Source organism: Pituophis catenifer, unplaced genomic scaffold, assembly GCF_029215685.1.
Source record: "Pituophis catenifer annectens isolate HBS135680 unplaced genomic scaffold, rPitCat1.0.hap2 SCAF_4, whole genome shotgun sequence".
Lineage (NCBI taxonomy): Eukaryota > Metazoa > Chordata > Lepidosauria > Squamata > Colubridae > Pituophis > Pituophis catenifer.
The window spans coordinates 53049051-53067696 of NW_027256884.1; the positions used below are offsets into that span (position 1 = coordinate 53049051).

Below are 18646 nucleotides of genomic sequence, written 5' to 3' on the forward strand. Positions count from 1 at the left end.
CATAGACTTCTGTAAAGCCTTTGATTCAGTGGTGCATGGCAAACTACTGTTGAAATTAAGTTCTTATGGCATCTCCAGATCCCTGCACAAGTGGATTGCCATGTTTCTGTCCAACAGGCAACAAATAGTTAAAATAGGGAGGACTCAATCAAATCTGGCACCTGTTAACAACGGTGTCCTCCAAGGCAGCATTTTAGGACCCACACTCTTTCTGCTTTACATCAATGACCTATGTGATCATATTAAAAGCAGCTGGGTCCCCTTCGCTGATGACATAAAATTATTTAACACTACTGACAATGCTGCTGGCCTACAAAGCGACATTAATTATGTGTCAGAATGGTTGTGCATTTGGCAACTCCAAATCTCAACTAATAAATGCTCTGTCCTGCATATTGGCAAAAAAAATCAGAACACCAAATACAAGTTGGGCGAAAACGATCTCGTAGATGAGATGTCTCGTAGACTTTGTCAAGGATCTAGGAGTACTCATCTCAAATGATCTAAGCCCCAGAGCTCACTGTAACAGCATTGTCAAAAAGGAATTAAGAATTGTTAACCTAATCTTGCAAAGCTTCTTTTCTGGTAACATTGTACTGCTAACTAGTGCATACAAAACCTTTGCTAGACCAATTCTTGAATACACCTCATCCACCTGGAATCCACACTGTATATTGGACATTAACACAATTGAACGGGTCCAGAGGTATTTCACGAGAAGAGTACTCCACTTCTCTACTTACAGTAGAATCCCTTATGCCACCAGACTTGAAATTCTGGGCTTGGACAATCTGGAACTGTGCTGCCTGCAGTTCGATCTAAGCATAGTACACAAAATTATCTACTACAACATCTTACCTGTCAATGACTTCTTCAGCTTCCCGCCTGGACTACTGTAATGCTCTCTACATGGGGCTCCCCTTGAGGAGCACCCGGAGGCTCCAGCTGGTCCAGAATGCGGCCGCGCGGGTGGTTATGGGGGCGACTGGTGGTTATGGGGATGACTCGGCGCTCCCATGTAACACCTCTCCTGCATGAGCTGCACTGGCTCCTGGTGGTCTTCCGGGTGTGCTTCAAGGTATTGATTACCACCTTTAGAGCGCTCCATGGCTTAGGACCTAGGTATTTACGAGACCGCCTTTTGCCACCAATAGCCTCCCACCGACCAGTACGCTCCCACAGAGAGGGGCTCCTCAGGATGCCGTCGGTCAAACAATGTCGACTGGCGGCCCCCAGGGGGAGAGCCTTCTCTGTGGGGGCACCTACCCTCTGGAATGAGCTGCCCCAGGGGATACGGCGGATCCCGGATCTTCGCACCTTTCGCCGCTCCCTAAAGATGTTTTTATTCCAGCAAGCCGGGCAGGCCTAACTTTTTAAAATTGTTTAATTTTTAAATTGTTAATTATGGGTTTTAATATAGGGGTGTTTATAATTGTGGGCCAGATTAATGGATTTTAATACTGTTTTTAAATTTTGTATTTCTTGTGTTTTATCTGTTGGCTGTTCACTGCCCCGAGTCCTTCGGGAGAAGGGCGGTATATAAATATAAACAAATAAATAAATCACAATAATACATGGGCAAACAATTGATATAAACTCAAGGTAAATCGCTCCAAACTTTATTGCAGAAAATACGACTTCAGCATAAGAGTGGTCAAGGCCTGGAATGCTCTAACTGACTCCACTGTTACAGCCACAAACCCTCACAGCTTCAACCTCAAACTGTCTACCGTGGATCTCACCCCATTCCTAAGAGGTCCATAAAGGGGGCGTGCATAAGCGCACCAGCGTGCCTACCGTCCCTGTTCTACTGCCCGGATTTATCTGTACTTACTTCCTTTGTTTATGTTTATACTTTTACCTGCTATCTTGTACACGTTTAATAAACAAACAGACAAACAAACAAACAAACAAACAAACCAGGAAGATGGTTGGCATATAAACTGAAAACAGAGAAAGAGAAGAAACTGACACATAGATTGGTAGATGAGATATATTACCAAAATGAGGATAAAAAAAATAATAATTCAAGACTATTATGAAAAGCTGTAACCTGGCTCACATCCTATTTGACTGTTGCTTGTATAAGGGGCGAGAGACAGGTACCTTGGTCCATATACCAAACGAATGACCCATGGGGATCCCCATATCAAAACAACTTACTTTATGTGCGACCAGAACCTGAAAATAACATTTAACACAGCACAGTACTTAAACAAAATGATTCGGTTGAGATCTGCATATGTGGGACTGATCGGGGTAGATTGTAAGGGTGACACCGAAATATAATTTTATGTCATTTTATTCTATTTTATATATTTATGTATTAAATTATATTGTATTTTATCCTATAACTATTGTATTTTACCCTACTCTTGTTTTAAATCGTTTATATAAGATTTTATTGGCGATATATGTTTGCACCTTGTGCTTTGATATGGCCTATAGGCTAATCAAAGCTATCATTTTAAACTGTATTTTATTCCAATTTCATTTTAAATTGTATTTTATCCAATTCCATTTTAAATTGTTTTTATCAGATTTTAGTAATAATTTGTGTCTGGAACTCTGCACTTTGATATGGCCCAAGGGCTAATCTATAAAGTAAAAGTAAAGTGCCATAGATGAAAAGCTGTATGAGCAAGAGAAAGCTTCAGAAGAGAAAATTAAACAATATTTGGAAAAAGTGGAATTACCTAAAGTACCAGATACAGTGAAAGCTATGTTAAATGAATGAATATCAATGATGGAATTGTCAGAAGTGATTAAGAGACAAAAAAGCAATAAAACACCAGGACCAGATGGGCTACTGGCAGAATTTTATAAATATTTACAAGATACTCTAGGTCCATCAATGTTGGAAGTTTATAATGAAGTATTGATGTGAAGGTACCAAATTCATGGATGGAAGCAAACACTACCCTTATTCTGAAAGAAGACTCAGATTTAATGCAGATAAAAAATTATATATCTTTACTGAATGCTGATTATAAAATACACGCTTCAATAATAGCAGAGAATTAAATTAAAAAAGTTTTTAAATAAATTTATACATCTAGACCAAAGTGGTTTTTTGCCTAAGAGACAGATTAAAAACAATATGACAATGATTTTAAATACATTGGAATATTATGAAGCACATCCTGAAAAACAAATGGTGTTTATTTTCTTAGATGCGCAGAAAGCATTTGACAACATAAACTGGCAATTTATGCTTTTACAACTAAAATGTATGGACTTTGGTGAGAGATTTATTAACATGATAAAGGCAATATACCATAAACAAACGGCAAAGGTGATGGTAAATGGAGATACGACAGAGAATTTTAATATAAAAAAGGCACAAGACAAGGATGTCTACTATCTCCTATACTATTTATATTGACATTGGAAGTGTTAAATAGAAATATTATACAAGATATAGAAATTAAAGGTATGGAAATAAAAACAGAACAATATAAATTACAGGCATATGGAGATGATTTGGTTTTTATCTTGGAAGACCCACAAGAAAATGGACTTAAATTAATAAGGAAAATAAAAGAATATGGTGAAGTTTCAGGACTGAAAATAAATAAACAAAAAAACAAAATAATAGCTAAAAATATTACAGACACACAGAAAAAAGAACTACTGAGAAAAATAGATATACAGATAGTTAAGAAAGTTAAATATTTAGGAATTCAACTAACAGCAAAGTGTGTAACAATTAAAGAAGACAATTATTATAAACTGGCGTAACAAATGAAAACAGATTTGGAGAAGTGGAAAAATCTGCAATTGTCATTGATGGGAAGAATAGCTACTATAAAAATGAATATCTTGCTAAGATTACTATATTTATTTCAAACAATACCAATAAAACTGGGGGAAAATACTTTGAAGAATTAAATAAAACAATATTAAAATATATTTGGCAAGGGAAAAAAGCAAGGATAAGTTTGAAAATGTTGCAGGACTCTAAAAATAGAGGTGGTTTTGGGCTACCAGATTGGGAATTGTATTACCAGGCCTTGATACTTACTTGGGTGAAGGAATGGATTAGTTTGAGGAACAAAAGACTATTGACCTCAGAGGGACATGATCTCAAACTAGGTTGGCTTTTTTATGGTATGGAAAAAACAAAATACATAGCTTTTTCCAAAGACACTATATTAGGAATGTATTATTATTAGTATGGAAGAAAATTAAAGAACAACATTATTTGAAAATAATGTGTGGCTCTCCACAATGGAGGCACTGATTTATCCAAATGTTATTGATATAGAAAATGTTACCAGATATAAAGATATTTTAAATGAAAAAGGGGAACTTAAAACTAAGCAGGAACTGAGTGACCTAGGGTCTGAGATAACATGGTGGTCATATTTACAGATACAATCTAGATATGAGAAGGATGTTAAAATGTATGATTTATATAGAGAAGTAACATAATTAGATCAGATATTAATAGGGAGAGATGAAAAATTAATACAGAAAACATATAACTATTTGTTAAGTATTAAGATGAAAGATGAACAAGTAAAAGAGATAATGGTAGTATGGGCTAAACATTTTGGCTATTCAATTGAGTTAGATCAATGGCAGAAATTATGGGATAGAAACTATAAATTAACAATGTCTACTGTATACAAAGAAAATCTTTATAAAATGTTTCATAAATGGCACTTTCTGCCTTCAAGGTTAGCAAAGATGTTTAAGGATAAATTTGTAAAGCAGACACCTGGTTCGTACTATCATATGTGGTGGACATGCAAAAAAGAGAAAAAATATTGGACAAAAATACATACATGGTTGGAAAAAATGATAAAACAGCATATTGTTTTGAAACTAGAGACATTTTTGTTGGGCATTTTACGGGACAAATATAATAAAGGGAATGTATATTTGATTTTACATGTACTGACTGCAGCTAGAATAGTATTTGCACAACAATGGAAAAGTGAAGAGATCCCAACAGATGAAAAGGTGATTAAAAAAATACTAGAATGTGCAGAAATGGATAGGCTAACACTTATAATTAAGGAAAAGAAAGAAACTGAATATTTTTTGACTTGGGACTTATTTTATCAATGGTTAGCTGACAAAAACAGGAGCTAGAAACAGGGAAATATATGGAAGGACCAGTGATATAAGGAAGGTATGTTAAATTGGTTAAACAAATATTATTGTTATTATTATTGTTATTATTGTTATTATTATTATTATTATTAATACTATTATAACTGATACTAATGCAATGAATACTGTTGTAAATACTTTTGACTATTATTTCTTAAAATGATTTGTACTCAGACAACACATTGTTCAATTAAAATTGGAATTTTTGTATGTTATAAAATAAAATAAAAACATATATAAAAAAGAAGAAGCAAAGGCAAGTAAATGAGAATCTACCTTCAGTATTTTCAATTTTTCCTATAGAATATTTTTCGGCACTAGACTGATTTACAGCTTCAGCTGGTGATGCTTGAGTTCTTTGACTAATATTCTCCCGCTGGCTGTCTTTAACTTTTGCTGTTCTTTTTTTAGGAGTTTCTTGGTTCAAGTTTGAAGTTGTACGATTTTTCACAGAAGCTGGATATGCTTTATTAGTTTTGGGAGACTGTGGATAAGTCTTTGAGACTGACCTAAAATATAGATTTCAAATAATTCAGTTTTGCCTTATAAATCAAGACAATAGTAATTAATCATAGCCTTGGCTGTTTTTCTCAGTCTTTTATATTAGGCTATGAATGAAACATTAAGCAAAAAAATAACACAAGGGAAGATAGAATTGAGTTGATTTTGTATTTTTTCTTTTTTACAAAAAGACAATACAGAATAGATGCAGTCAGTTTATATAAAATGGATTGAACAACAATTCACTTAAGAACAGATAGCATTTAGCAGCAATAGCACTTAGACTTATACACTGCTTTACAGTGCTTTATAGCACTCTCTAAGCAGTTTACAGAGTCAGCATATTGCCCCCAACAATCTGGTCCCTCATTTTACCCACCTCAGAAGGATGGAAGGCTGAGTCAACCTTGAGCCTGGTGAAATCTGAATTGCCAAACTGCAGGCAGCTGGCAGTCAGCAGAAGTAGCCTGCAGTACAGCAGTACAGCACTCTAACCACTGTGCCACCCCAGCTCATAAATAAAACAATATTACCGGCACAATGTTATGAAACAAGTTACTGTATTTTTCGGAGTATAAGATGCACCTTTTCCCCCCCTTAAAAGGGGGTGAAAATTTAGGTGCGTCTTATACACTGAATGTAGCCCCGCCCACCCACTGGCCCCCACCCTTTGGCCTCTGCCTCGCAGCAGTTACCTCCTTGCAAGCAAACAGCAAGAAAAAACAGCTCCTTTCAGCTTCAGCACAGCCTAATTAGCACAAGTTGATTGGATCAGTTTCCCGACTCTCAGCTGATTTTCCCTCAGCTGTTTTGCTCAGGGCTCTGCTGCTTGCTGCAAAGAGGTAAATTGCTGGAGCAGATTTTCTTTTCCTTGTGCTAATCAAGCTATACTGAAAACGAAAATGAAAATAAAGCAGGCTGTTTGCTGCATCGAGGCAAAATTACTCAGAGGCAGAGGCAGAGGCAGAGGGAGATTTCTTTTTCTTCTTTTCCTCACCAAAAAAGGTAGGTGCGTCTTACACTCCGGTGCGTCTTATACTCTGAAAAATACAGTAGCTATACCATGACAATTAACATCATTAACAAAAGCAATAATCTAAAGAGATAAACATTGAATTTGTGACAGATATACAATTTTGGGGTTTATATCCATATAGTTATAAAATTCCTTTAAATGTAATTTGTGTGGGGATACAGCCTGATAATTAGTTATTTCAGGTGAAAACATTGCTGAATATATTGAAAGTACTAGACATCTAACTTTAACTGGAAACAGGGCTGATAAGTGGCAACCATTTAAATCCAAAATGAGCCACAAGATGAATTATTGGATTAACCCTGTAAACTAGTTTTAGAAGTGTATTGGTATTTTTCTATTAATATATAAAACAAGACTCAGCTCTAATATTAAATAAATACATACACACAAACACACACAGTCATGTTTGTCATCTATCATTTATCGATAGCAGAGCCATTTTTTTGTTTTAATATGGAAAAATAGAATAGAATAGAATAGAATAGAATAGAATAGAATAGAATAGAATAGAATAGAATAGAATAGAATAAAATAACATTGTTGGAAGGTCCTCTAGTCTAACCCCCTGCTTAGGCAGGAAACCCTATACCACTTCAGAAAAATGGTTATCCCATCTCTTCTTAAAAACTTCCAGTGTTGGAACATTTACAACTTCTAGAGGCAAGTTGTTCCACTGATTAATTGTTCTGTTAGGAAATTTCTCCTTAGTTCTAAGTTGCTTCTCTCCTTGATTAGTTTCCACCCATTGCTTCTTGTCCTACCCTCAGGTGCTTTGGAGAATAGCTTGACTCCAGTGGTGGGTTGCTCCCGGTTCAGTCCAGTTTTTGCGAACCATAGTAAAGGCGGTGGGAGGCTCCGCCCACCTGGCCAGACATCATCAGACGATCTATGCATGCCAGAAGCTTCTGCGCATGCATGCGTGCTCCCATTGTGAACTGGTAGTAGAGGTAAGTAGAACCCACCCCTGCTTGACTCCCTCTTCTTTGTGGTAGCCCCTGAGATATTGGAACACTGCTATCATGTCATGCCTAATCCTTCTTTTCATCAGACTAGACATACCCAGTTCCAGCAACCGTTCTTTATATGTTTTAGCCTCCAGTCCCCTAATCATCTTTGTTGCTCTTCTCTGCATTCTTTCTAGAGTCTCAACATCTTTTTTACATCGTAGCGACCAAAACTGGATGGTCACCATGAAAGAAAGACATATAACATAGCTTTTATAAATGTGCTTCTATGTATGTATGTATGTATGTATGCATGCATGCATGTATATGTGTATGTGTGGAAACAGAGAGGAGAAGGAGAAGAGAGAGAGGATAATATATAAAGATGTGGGGATGAAGCAATCTGTTTAAAATTTATTCAAAACATCTCTTATCAAAGCTATTTATGAATGAAGTAGCATTCCTTGGTATTTATATACTAGCTGAATACCCATGCTCCGCTACAAAACTATGTGATCAGGCTTGATAAATCGACAGCTTGAAAATTAATGAGTAGTTACGATTGGCCTCTCCTCTCCCCTTATCTCCCTCAGGCTTGCCCCACAGAAGCCTCCCGTATCCTATCCCCTTCTCTCCCTCTGCCTTGCCCCACAGAACCCTCCCCTCCCCTATCTCCTTCTATCCCTCAGGCTTGCCCCACAGAAGCCTCTCCTATCTATCCAGGGGTGAAATTCAGCAGGTTTTGACAGGTTCCGGAGAACCGGTAGCGGAAATTTTGAGTAGTTCAGAGAACTGGCAAATACTACCTCTGGCTGGCCCCCGAGTGGGGTGGGAATAGAGATTTTGTAGTATCGTTCCCCTGCCACGCCCACCAAGCCACACCCACAGAACCAGTAGTAAAAAAATCTGAATTCCACCACTGATCCTATCCCCTTCTCTCCCTTAGCCTCACCCCACAGAAGCCTCCCCTATCCTATCCCCTTCTCTTCCTCAGCCTTTCCCCTCAGAAGCCTCCCCTATCTTATCCTCCTTCTCCCTCGGCCTTGCCCCACAGAAGCCTCCCCTATCCTATCCCCTTCTCTCCCTCAGCCTTGCCCCACAGAAGCCTCCCCTATCCTATCCCCTGCTTGTTGCTATGAAAGTAAAACTGAAACTCCTCTGCTTGTGTTTTGTATTTGGAACATATTTCTTTTCAGATGAGGAGGGGGAATAAAACTCCTTAGCATCAGACCATGTTAATAATAATACTGGAAATACTAATGCTCTGATGGTCATTTCAAAAACTTCTTTCTTAGTGAGCACCTAGAAGCCAAGAGGAACATACGTGGCAAATTTCAAGTTTGAAGGCTTTATGGTTCTGGAGATTTTGTGATGATGCATGAGTGGTCTTTCGCTTTTATATAGATCAAAAGTAGAATATACATAAATTATTCATCTGTTTACATAGTTTGTTTTAAGATTATATTGAAGAAAAAAATAGGGCAGGAAATCTAAAGAATTTGACAGCTAATTCATGCAATCTTGGTACTGAATAGGTCATTTTCTTTTTTTCTTTTTTTTTTCTTTTTATTACATATATAAACACACAAAAAACACATACACATACAAATGTGACAAATACGACATTAATAACATAAATGACATCTAAATGTAGTGTCTGATTTTATCCGACATCAATAACCTAAATTCCTCAATATATATTCCTTCCTCTCGCCTTATATAACGATATTATTTTTTAATCTTTAATTAGGGGTTGTTATATCTTATTTGGTACAGAATTTTGTTTTACTCTTTTAGGATCCTTTTTTGGTTTTGTTTTTCCCCTCTAACCATTGATACCACCTTTGCCAAACCAGGTAGTAGTCAGATTCTTCCTTTCCTTGAATTTCCTTGGTGAGTCTGTCCATCTCAGCACATTCCATGACTTTAGATATTATTCTATCTTGTGTTGGGACTTCTTCCAATTTCCAATTTTGTGCATAAGTGATTCTTGAGGCAGTCAAAATATGTGTGATCAAGTATATTGTTTCTCTGTCGTAATTACTTGTAAATATGCCTAATAAATATGTTTCCTGTCTTAGTGGTACTTTTTGGGCTGTTATTTGTTCCAATTGGGTTTTGATATTATTCCAGAATTGTTTGGCTTTGGGACATGACCACTACATGTGGTAGTATGTCCCTTTTTGTGCTTTGCATTTCTAGCAGAGTGAAGATGTATTGGGGAACATTTTGGAGATTCGTGCCGGTGGGAGATGCCATCTATAAAACATCTTGTAAATATTTTCTTTGTACGGTACTGATAAGGTTAATTTACTGTTAATTTTCCATAGTTTTTCCCATTTGTTTAATTCTATAGGGTATCCAAAGTTCATCGCCCACGTAATCATATTTTCCTCGAATATCTCCTCCTCTAATTTATATGCCAGTAAGAAATTATAGATTTTTGTTATTAATTTCTCATTGGGGCCCAACAAGATTTTATCCAGTTGGTTTAGTTCTTTTTGGATTCCAAATTTCTCCATATCTGTTTTGTGTCTGGATTGTAATTGTAAGTATGGCCACCAATCCATTTCAAGCCCTTGAGTTCTTAGTTGTTCTATTGTTTTTAGTTTTCCTTCTTCATTTAAAAGATCCTGATATGTTTTCATTTTATTTGGGTCCATTGAATTTGGGTAGATTTGTGCTTCCATTGTAGAGATCCAACGTGGTATCTTATCATAGTGAATCTTTCTGATTTCGTTCCAGGTTTTGATCAGGGTATTTCTCACAATGTGTCTACGGAATTGTTCTTGTTTTGTGGGTTTGTCTTCCCATAAGTATGCATGCCATCCCTTTGTCAAGTCGAAACCTTCCAATGTTAATGTTCGTCTATTTTTCAATTCAATCCAATCCTTTATCCATGTTAATACTGACGCTTTGTAATAAATCTGCCAATCGGGAAGTCCCATTCCTCCTCTATCTCGTTTATCCTGTAAATGCTTTAATTTGATTCTTGCCTTTTTTTTCTGCCATATGTATTTTAGTATCATCCTGTCCAAATCTTTAAAGTATGTTCTGCCCGGGTTTACTGGAATCACCCTGAATAGGTACAGCACTCTTGGTAGAATATTCATTTTGATAGTGGCAATTTTACCTAAAAAAGATAACTGGAGTTTTGTCCACTTTTCCAAGTCTTTTTCTACTTGTTTAGCCAGTTTAGTATAATTATCTTCCTTCAGCGTCAATATTTTGTTGGTAAGCCATACCCCTAGGTATTTGACCTTTTTTGTTGTTTGCATTCCTAGCATATTTTCCAACTCTTTTTCTTGGTGTTTGGTGAGATTCTTTGTTAAAATTTTAGTTTTTTATTTATTGATTTTCAAACCTGCCACTTCTCCATATTGCTGTATTTTAGTTAGTAGACTTAATCCCGATTGTAGTGGTTTTTCTAATATAAGTACTATGTCATCGGCGAAGGCTTGCAATTTGTATTCCTGATTTTTTATTTTTAATCCCGTTATTTCTGTATCCTTTCTGATTTCTTCTAATAGTATTTCCAAAGTTAATATAAACAATATGGGGGATAGGGGGCATCCTTGTCTTACCCCTCTTTTTATATCAAATTGTCCTGTTGTCTCACCATTAATTAATATTTTTGCAGTTTGGGTACTGTATATCCTTTTAATCATCTTTACAAATCTTTCTCCAAATTTCATCTTTTCCAGTTGTGCAATGAGAAATGTCCAATTAAGGTTATCAAACGCTTTTTGAGCGTCCAGGAAGATTAAGGCTAGTTGTTTGTCTGGTCTTTGCTCATAGAATTCAAGGGTGTCCATAATTGTTCTTGTGTTATTTTGGATTTGTCGTCCGGGAATGAAGCCATTTTGGTCGGGATGTATATAATATTTGATAAAGGTTTTCAGTCTCTATGTTATGATGGATGTATATAGTTTGTAATCTACGTTGAGGAGGGAGATTGGTCTGTAATTTTTGATTTCAGTGGGGTCCGAATCTTGTTTTGGGATTAATGTAATTATTGTCTCGTTCCATGAATGTGGGGTTTCAGCTTCCAAAAGTGTGTCGTTGAATACTTGTAGTAGGATACCATCTAGCGATTGTTGGAAAGTCTTGTAGAACTCCGCTGGTATGCCGTCTGTTCCCGGTGTCTTATTGTTTTTTTTGTTTCTTCCTTGTTTCTATTAATTCTAACATAGAAATCGGTCTGTTCAGTAATTCGATGTGATCTTGTTTTAATTCCTGTATTTTTTGTTTATTTAAGTATTCTCTCGTATCCTTCTCTCGAATTTCTTCTTCTGCGTATAAGTTTTGGAAGAATTCCTTTGCAATTCGTTTTTTATCTTCATTATTCTGGTATAAACATCCGTCCTTGTCTTTTAATTGCATTATTATCTTCTTTTCTTTTTCTGTCTTCAATTTGTAAGCTAACCACCGTCCAGTTTTATTTGCGTGCTCAAATTGATTTTGTTTGGTTATTTTTATTTTCCTTGCTATCTCTGCTGTTGTGCTCAAATTCAATTGGTGTCTTATAAGGTTTATTTTCTCTTTGGTTTCTTGGTTATGCGGATGTTCCTGTAGATCTAATTCATATTGTTGTAATGTTGTCAATAAGCTTTGTTTTATTCGTTGTTTATCTTTGTTCTTTTGTGCGGTATAGGCAATTGTTAGGCCTCTGATGTATGCCTTAGTTGTGTCCCATAAGTTTTGCAGACTGGTGTATTCTTTAATGTTTATTTGGAAAAATAATTTCAGTTCCTTTTGGATCATTTCCACATATTGCTTATCATTCATAAGGTCTCTAACCATCACCCATCTTCTCCTCGGTTGGTGGCCCTTCCATATTATTTCAATTGGGCTGTGGTCTGCCCATGTATTAGTTGCTATTTCTATTTTTTTGATGTCTGTTCTAAGTTCTGCTGTCATCCAGGCCATGTCAATTCTGGACCACGATTGGTGCGGGTTTGAGTAGAATGTAAATTGTAGTTTATCGTAGTTAATTTCCCTCCAGGCGTCCTTTAATTGAAACTCTTGTGCCATATCGTAGAATGTCTCCGGGAGTACTTTCTTCCTAGATTTATTTCGTTTGCTGGTCCGATAGTCTTTCTCTGTATTTACAATTGCATTGTAGTCTCCAATGAGACATATGTTTGAGTAGTCCAGTTCTTTGATTCTATTGTGGATCCTTTTGAAGTAATCTCTTTGCGTTCCGTTCAGTGCATAGAGTGACACTAGTAAAAAAAATTTTGTTCCTGTTTTGATTTCGACCATCAGTGTCCTGCCCTCCTCATCAGGGTATATTTGCTTTGCTTGTATATGGTTTTGAATATACATTGCTATACCTTTCTTTTTTTGTTCAGATAATGCTGTGTAAAGTGTTCCTAGATGTTTATTTTCTAATAATCTACGTTGTTGATTCTTGATATGAACTTCTTGTAGTGTGATAATGTCCATATTCAATTTTTGTAAATTCCTGAATGTGTGTGATCTCTTAGATGGAGTGTTGAGGCCATTTATGTTTATTGATATTAATCTTATTTCTTTCTCCATACCAATCTTCTATCTCCTTGTTGTCCTGAGTTTCCTAGTGTTTTTTCCAGTAGTTTGTATTTTTCCCTTGCCCCTCTCTTTCCATCCTTTCTTTCTCTCCCCTTGTTCTTCCTTCCCGCTGAACTTCTTCCAAATGGTCCTCCTGATTTGCAGATTCTCGCTGTGTTTCGGATTCTTGTTCCTCTTCTAAGACGAAATTGCTGTCAAAAAACTGTTGCGCCTTCTGTAGCGTATCAAATCTATGTTTTTTGTCTTGCCAAGATACAAGAATTCCCTCAGGTGTTAACCAGCGGAACATTATTTTGTGGTTATTTAATTCTGTTGTCAAAAAGCTGTAATTTTTTCTTGTTTCTCTTATTCTTCTTGGTATTTGTTTTAGTGTAATTATTTCTTTGCCCTTATAGGTAACTGGTTCCTCTCTCATTATTTTGTATATTTCCTCTTTCACAGATTTTCTTGCAAACCGAATGTGGATCTCTTTAGGTAACTTATTCCTTCGGGCATAATTGGTAAATACCCTATAGACTTCATCAATTTCCGAATTTATTTCTTCCTTATTCTTTTGGGTCGCCTCCGCTAGAATTCCCACCATCAAGTCTCTAAGATCTTCTTTGGTTTCCACGATATTTTGAAATCTTAAATAAAATGACGCCTTTTCCATCTCTAAGAATGAAATTGAGTTTTCCAGTTCTTTATTTGTTGTTATCTGGTCACTTTCTAGATCCTCCAGTTTCTTCTCTGCTTGCTCCTTCTTTACTTCAATGTTTTGAATTCATTGTTCATTCTTGGCGATGTTTTGCTGAATTTTCTCCATTTTATCGTCCATTTTTTTTAGGTTGTCCTTTATTTCTGTTACATCCAACTTCAATTTTTCATGGTTTTCCTTGCTTTCTTGATGGTTATTGGCAATTGATTCCTGTGTTCTGTTTATCCCCTCTTGTATCGTTGCTAGTATTGAGTGTATATTTTGGATGTTAACTGATTGGGGAGTTTTCTCTTTTTCTGCCAATAACATTGTATCTATCGTTTTCTGTTGTGCAGGTGATGCAATAGACGATGTTTGGCTGGTGACTATTCTTTTACTAGTTTTAGTCATTGCGGATGGGCTGGTAGTTGTCATCTTGATTCTCTGGTTTAGCAATTCCCAAATTTTCATTCACAGTCTATATTGTATAATGGAATTTCTCTTCTGTTAGTAGCAGGAGCCAATTTCTGTTATTCCAATTTCAAATCCACTCTAGTTCCTCAAATTTGGCTAATATCGTTATATAAGGGATTGATTTAGTCTTTAACAGGGAGTAGGGAAAAAATACGACGTTTCAGCAGGTCATTTTCAATTACTATATTAAATATTCTATTTCAATATTCTATTAACCTTATTTAATTCTATTAAATTCTTAATTATATCTCTATTAACTCTATTAATTCTATTAACTCTTACCAACCTCAATTCCTCACTTAAATAATATAATTAATTATAAATACGATAATAGAATAATATATCAATCACTTTATCTAATGCTAAATTATAGCACAAAAGCAATCAAAGAAATACGAAGAAGGTACAAGTAAACTATTTGTTATAATATTATTATTCTTCAAAATCTATGTTTCAATCAAATTACTTTCTTAATTTATATTCCACTTCCTCTTACTTTGCTTAAATTCTATATTTTAAGCTTCAACTTAAAACATTTCAAAACTATATGTTATATATACTGTAATCTTCTGTATAATATACTATTATACTATAATATACTATTATACTTTTATATACTATATTATACTATATACTCTTATTATACTCTTATTATACTATAAATTAAAGTATTATGTATTGCAAATAGAGAAATTTAAAACAAGTTAGAAAAGGTTTGATTGAATTAAGTCTTAAGCGTTATATTTAGTTCCTGGATTATAAACGTTGCAATCCACACTCAATGTTGCATCATTCAAGCAGTTCGTCCTGTGATTTTTATCAAAATCTTCCGTGTATCTCCCAAGGATATTACTACTATAACTCCAAAACTGCAGTATCTTTTAGAATGTTGTCTCTTTGCCGTTGATACAAAGTCTCAAAGTTCCTTCCGATCGCTCTCAACGTTAATTACTATCTGTTCTCTGTTCTCTGTCTCTCTCACCTCAGCTCCACTTCCATTTATAATAAATCCAACACTCGATCTTGTGTTCCTTCGCAAATCAATTAGTCCTTGCCAATTCCAAATCCAAGCCCCAGTCAATTTTGTAATGATATATTTGATATTCGATCCACAACTCTCCAGTATCTCTTTAAATCCACCTTAAATCTGTTGTCTGTCAGCTCTGCTTAGTCACCCTCTGGTTGGTCTCGCTGATTCGCTCTGTTTACTTTCACTTTGCCGCTTCCTTATGGCTCAGCCTCGCCGATCTGTTTGGAGTCTCTCTCTTAATTATACTTGCATCAATGTATGTATGTACCTTTCACAGTCTTGTTCTTTGTTAATTTGGTGATGTCTTTATTCGATCTTCGCTTCCATATCTGAGACGGCAGTCAGCGTTCCGGCCAGCCCAGGGAGGGCTGGGTTTTTTTCGGTCGGAATTAAGGGGTTTTCCCTGAACCTTTGGGGCGACTGCTGTCACCTCCAAGGTCCTCAGGATTTCCCCTTTAATCTATTGACCTCTTCGTGGTCAATAGTGCCAAAAAAGTGGCTCCCAGATTGAAAATTGGAATTTAGGGAACGGAGCGCTGTCCCCTTAGTCCCTGTCACGCTGGCGTCACCGGCGGAAGTCCTGAATAGGTCATTTTCTAATTGAAGCACCATGGTCAGCTCTGCAAATCAGTTCTGAAACTATAATTAAAGGGAATTCCAAGTGATATCTGTGTGGTATCTATAAATGTCAAAAAACCATGTATTTTTACTCTTTAAGGCTAATTTCACATCTACACAATTATGCTACTATGTAGTCTCTTCAATACAATATAGCATAATTCAAAGTTATCTTCTTATAATGGCAAGTTGCAGTAATATAATTATAAACATAATTAGGGAAGAAACCTGTGCACACAATAACCACTTCAGGTGTTTGGTACAGATCCCGAACACCTAGGTTTGGTCCAAGCAGGCATGTTCTGGAATGTAGAGAATGGGAAAAATGCAATGTTATCTGTGATAATAGCTAAAGGGGAAGGAGGAAAACAGCACAGGAAAATCAGGAACAAGAGTGGACCACTGCTGTGTCCTTGAATTAAAGAAACGAATCTTCTTTACCTTTCCCATATTATTTCCACCACTTTCCTTTCTTCACTTTAACCACAGCCATGTGCCACCTTTGAATTTAAGTTAAGGATCTATTAACACAATACAAGTAAGAATCCTATAGTTGAAAGATGCCATTAATAGAGGTGATTGTCTTCTGTCTATTCAGATGCAATTCCACATTATCCCCATTGTAGTTTAATTTCAGTGCTTATATTTCTCTTCTGATGATGTATCTTTTTTACTTACTGCACCTTGAAGGAGAGGAAGTCTTAGTTGTTGACAAAATTGACATCTGTCTCCTGTGAAATTTAGCTCTAAACCTAACTTCTCTACTCCTTTGCCTTTACACATTGACACACCTACCTTGTATATTTTGCAGTATGCATTCAAACAAAATCACGAGCAAGTTAACAAGCTACCAGCTCTCTGATGAAATTACATATAAACAGGCTTACTAAGGGAGGAAAGCACACTGAGATGAAAACATTGAGTTACATTTTTTGTAATAGTCCTTTATAATAGGGCCAATAAGGCTAATGCTGTCCTACAAAATTAGGATATTATGCTCACTTAACAGCATGGTCTCAGTCATGAGTATACATGTCAGCAAGGACACAAGATGATGAGAAAGTAATCAATAATTTCACATTTTGGGAGAAAAGGGCAAGGTTGAGAGATTAGCTAAAGCAATCATGGACAGAAGAAGAAAATAAAAGAAGGCATTATTTTAAATATAATTGGTACCACCAATGTCATTTTGAAGAAGGAAAATTTGACTTGTATCAGGTGGAATGGTTTGGAAGACTCTTGTTAAGCAAGATGACTGAATACTTTTGATAGTCAGGACATTCTCACTGGCAAGCTCTAGGAGTTACCTCATATAGTTTGGCTTGCATTTGTAGAGCCAAAACTAAAAATAGCACCTGTATCTGCTTAATACTGCTGCTATTTTCTCAGTATAAATCTATTAAACATAAACTTGGGCAACAAGAATGCAAATCATTTCTGCAGAGAAAAATATGTTTTACTCTGCATGATAAAAACAACACACTAAAATAAAAACTACGTACATTTAAGCTTATTCAGTGGACAATGAGAATTTGCAAAACATTCTTACTTTGGAGTTGTGGGTGAAGCGGATTGTTTAGATACAGCTGCTGCAGAGTCATATTTTTTAAAAGGAGACCCAAAACCAGATGTGCCAGGTGTTGTTGATTGTTTCTTTTTCTTCTCATTCTTAAAAAAGATAATATAATTTGATAATCTGAGAAAAACAATAATTCAGTATGTATATGTAGATGCAAATACATATATAGATTCCTGTTTAAATATATGCACATAGACCTGCCTTTTGCATAAGAAAATATCACACAAGTTTGAAATTTGTATATTCACTATCCAAACTCTGAGCTTTAAGAACTTTTTATCTTACTTTCCTTTGTGCGTATAGTAACAAAATCAAGCCTGCAAGATCATTCAAGCATCCGTTAATTGAGAGGGAAGAAACCTTAAATTTAAATACCTAAAAGCAGGGTGAAATCCAGCAGGTTCTGACAGGTTCTGGAGAACCAGTAGTGGAAATTTTGAATAGTTCAGAGAACCAGTACGGGAATTTTGAGAAGTTCAGAGAACTGGCAAATACCACCTCTGGCTGGCCCCAGAGTGGGGTGGATATGGAGATTTTGCAATATCCTTTTCCCAGGGGTGGGGAAGGAATGGGGATTTTGCAGTATCCTTCCCCTGCCATGCCCACCAAGGCACACCCACCAAGCCACACCACACCCACCAAGCCACAGAACCGGTAGTAAAAAAATTTGGATTTCACCACTGCCTGAACGTCCTTTATACTCCCAATGGGCAATCATGTATTGTGTCTTCATTCTTAATTGCTATACAGATTTTAATCAAACCAAGCCACATCAGTGAGTGCCAAGTCAAGCCAAGTGTGAACTGCCAGAAGACACTCAGTTCCAGAATCCTTACAGTTCAGTTTTCATTCCTTACCATTATCACTTCAGAAAAAACAGCTAGAGAAGGATCTACATAATGACTACAACACTTCAACAATTCCACAGACAGCTCACTAAACTACCAGTTTCTTGCTCCAATATTTGTCGGCTTTTCTTGACTAATTAGAAAAAATTCCTTAAAGAATAGTTTCCAAAGATTAAAAAACTTAAATAAATTTACTGTAAGTAAGCATAACTGCTGCGCATCAAATACAAGTCCTGTTTATAGTGAAACCAACATTTGAATTT

At 36.0% G+C, this 18646-nt stretch overlaps 1 protein-coding gene across 1 annotated transcript in view; it reads right to left on the bottom strand.

The window, feature by feature from the left end:
• The window catches only part of MAP7D2 (MAP7 domain containing 2), a 129599-nt gene that overhangs the window by 49650 nt on the left and 61303 nt on the right, over positions 1–18646 (bottom strand). The window contains exons 7-8 of the mRNA XM_070943244.1: positions 17506–17624; positions 5398–5630 (exon numbers count right to left, since the gene is read on the bottom strand). Coding sequence (XP_070799345.1) covers positions 5398–5630; positions 17506–17624 — 352 coding nt within the window. The remainder of the gene's footprint in view (positions 1–5397; positions 5631–17505; positions 17625–18646) is intronic.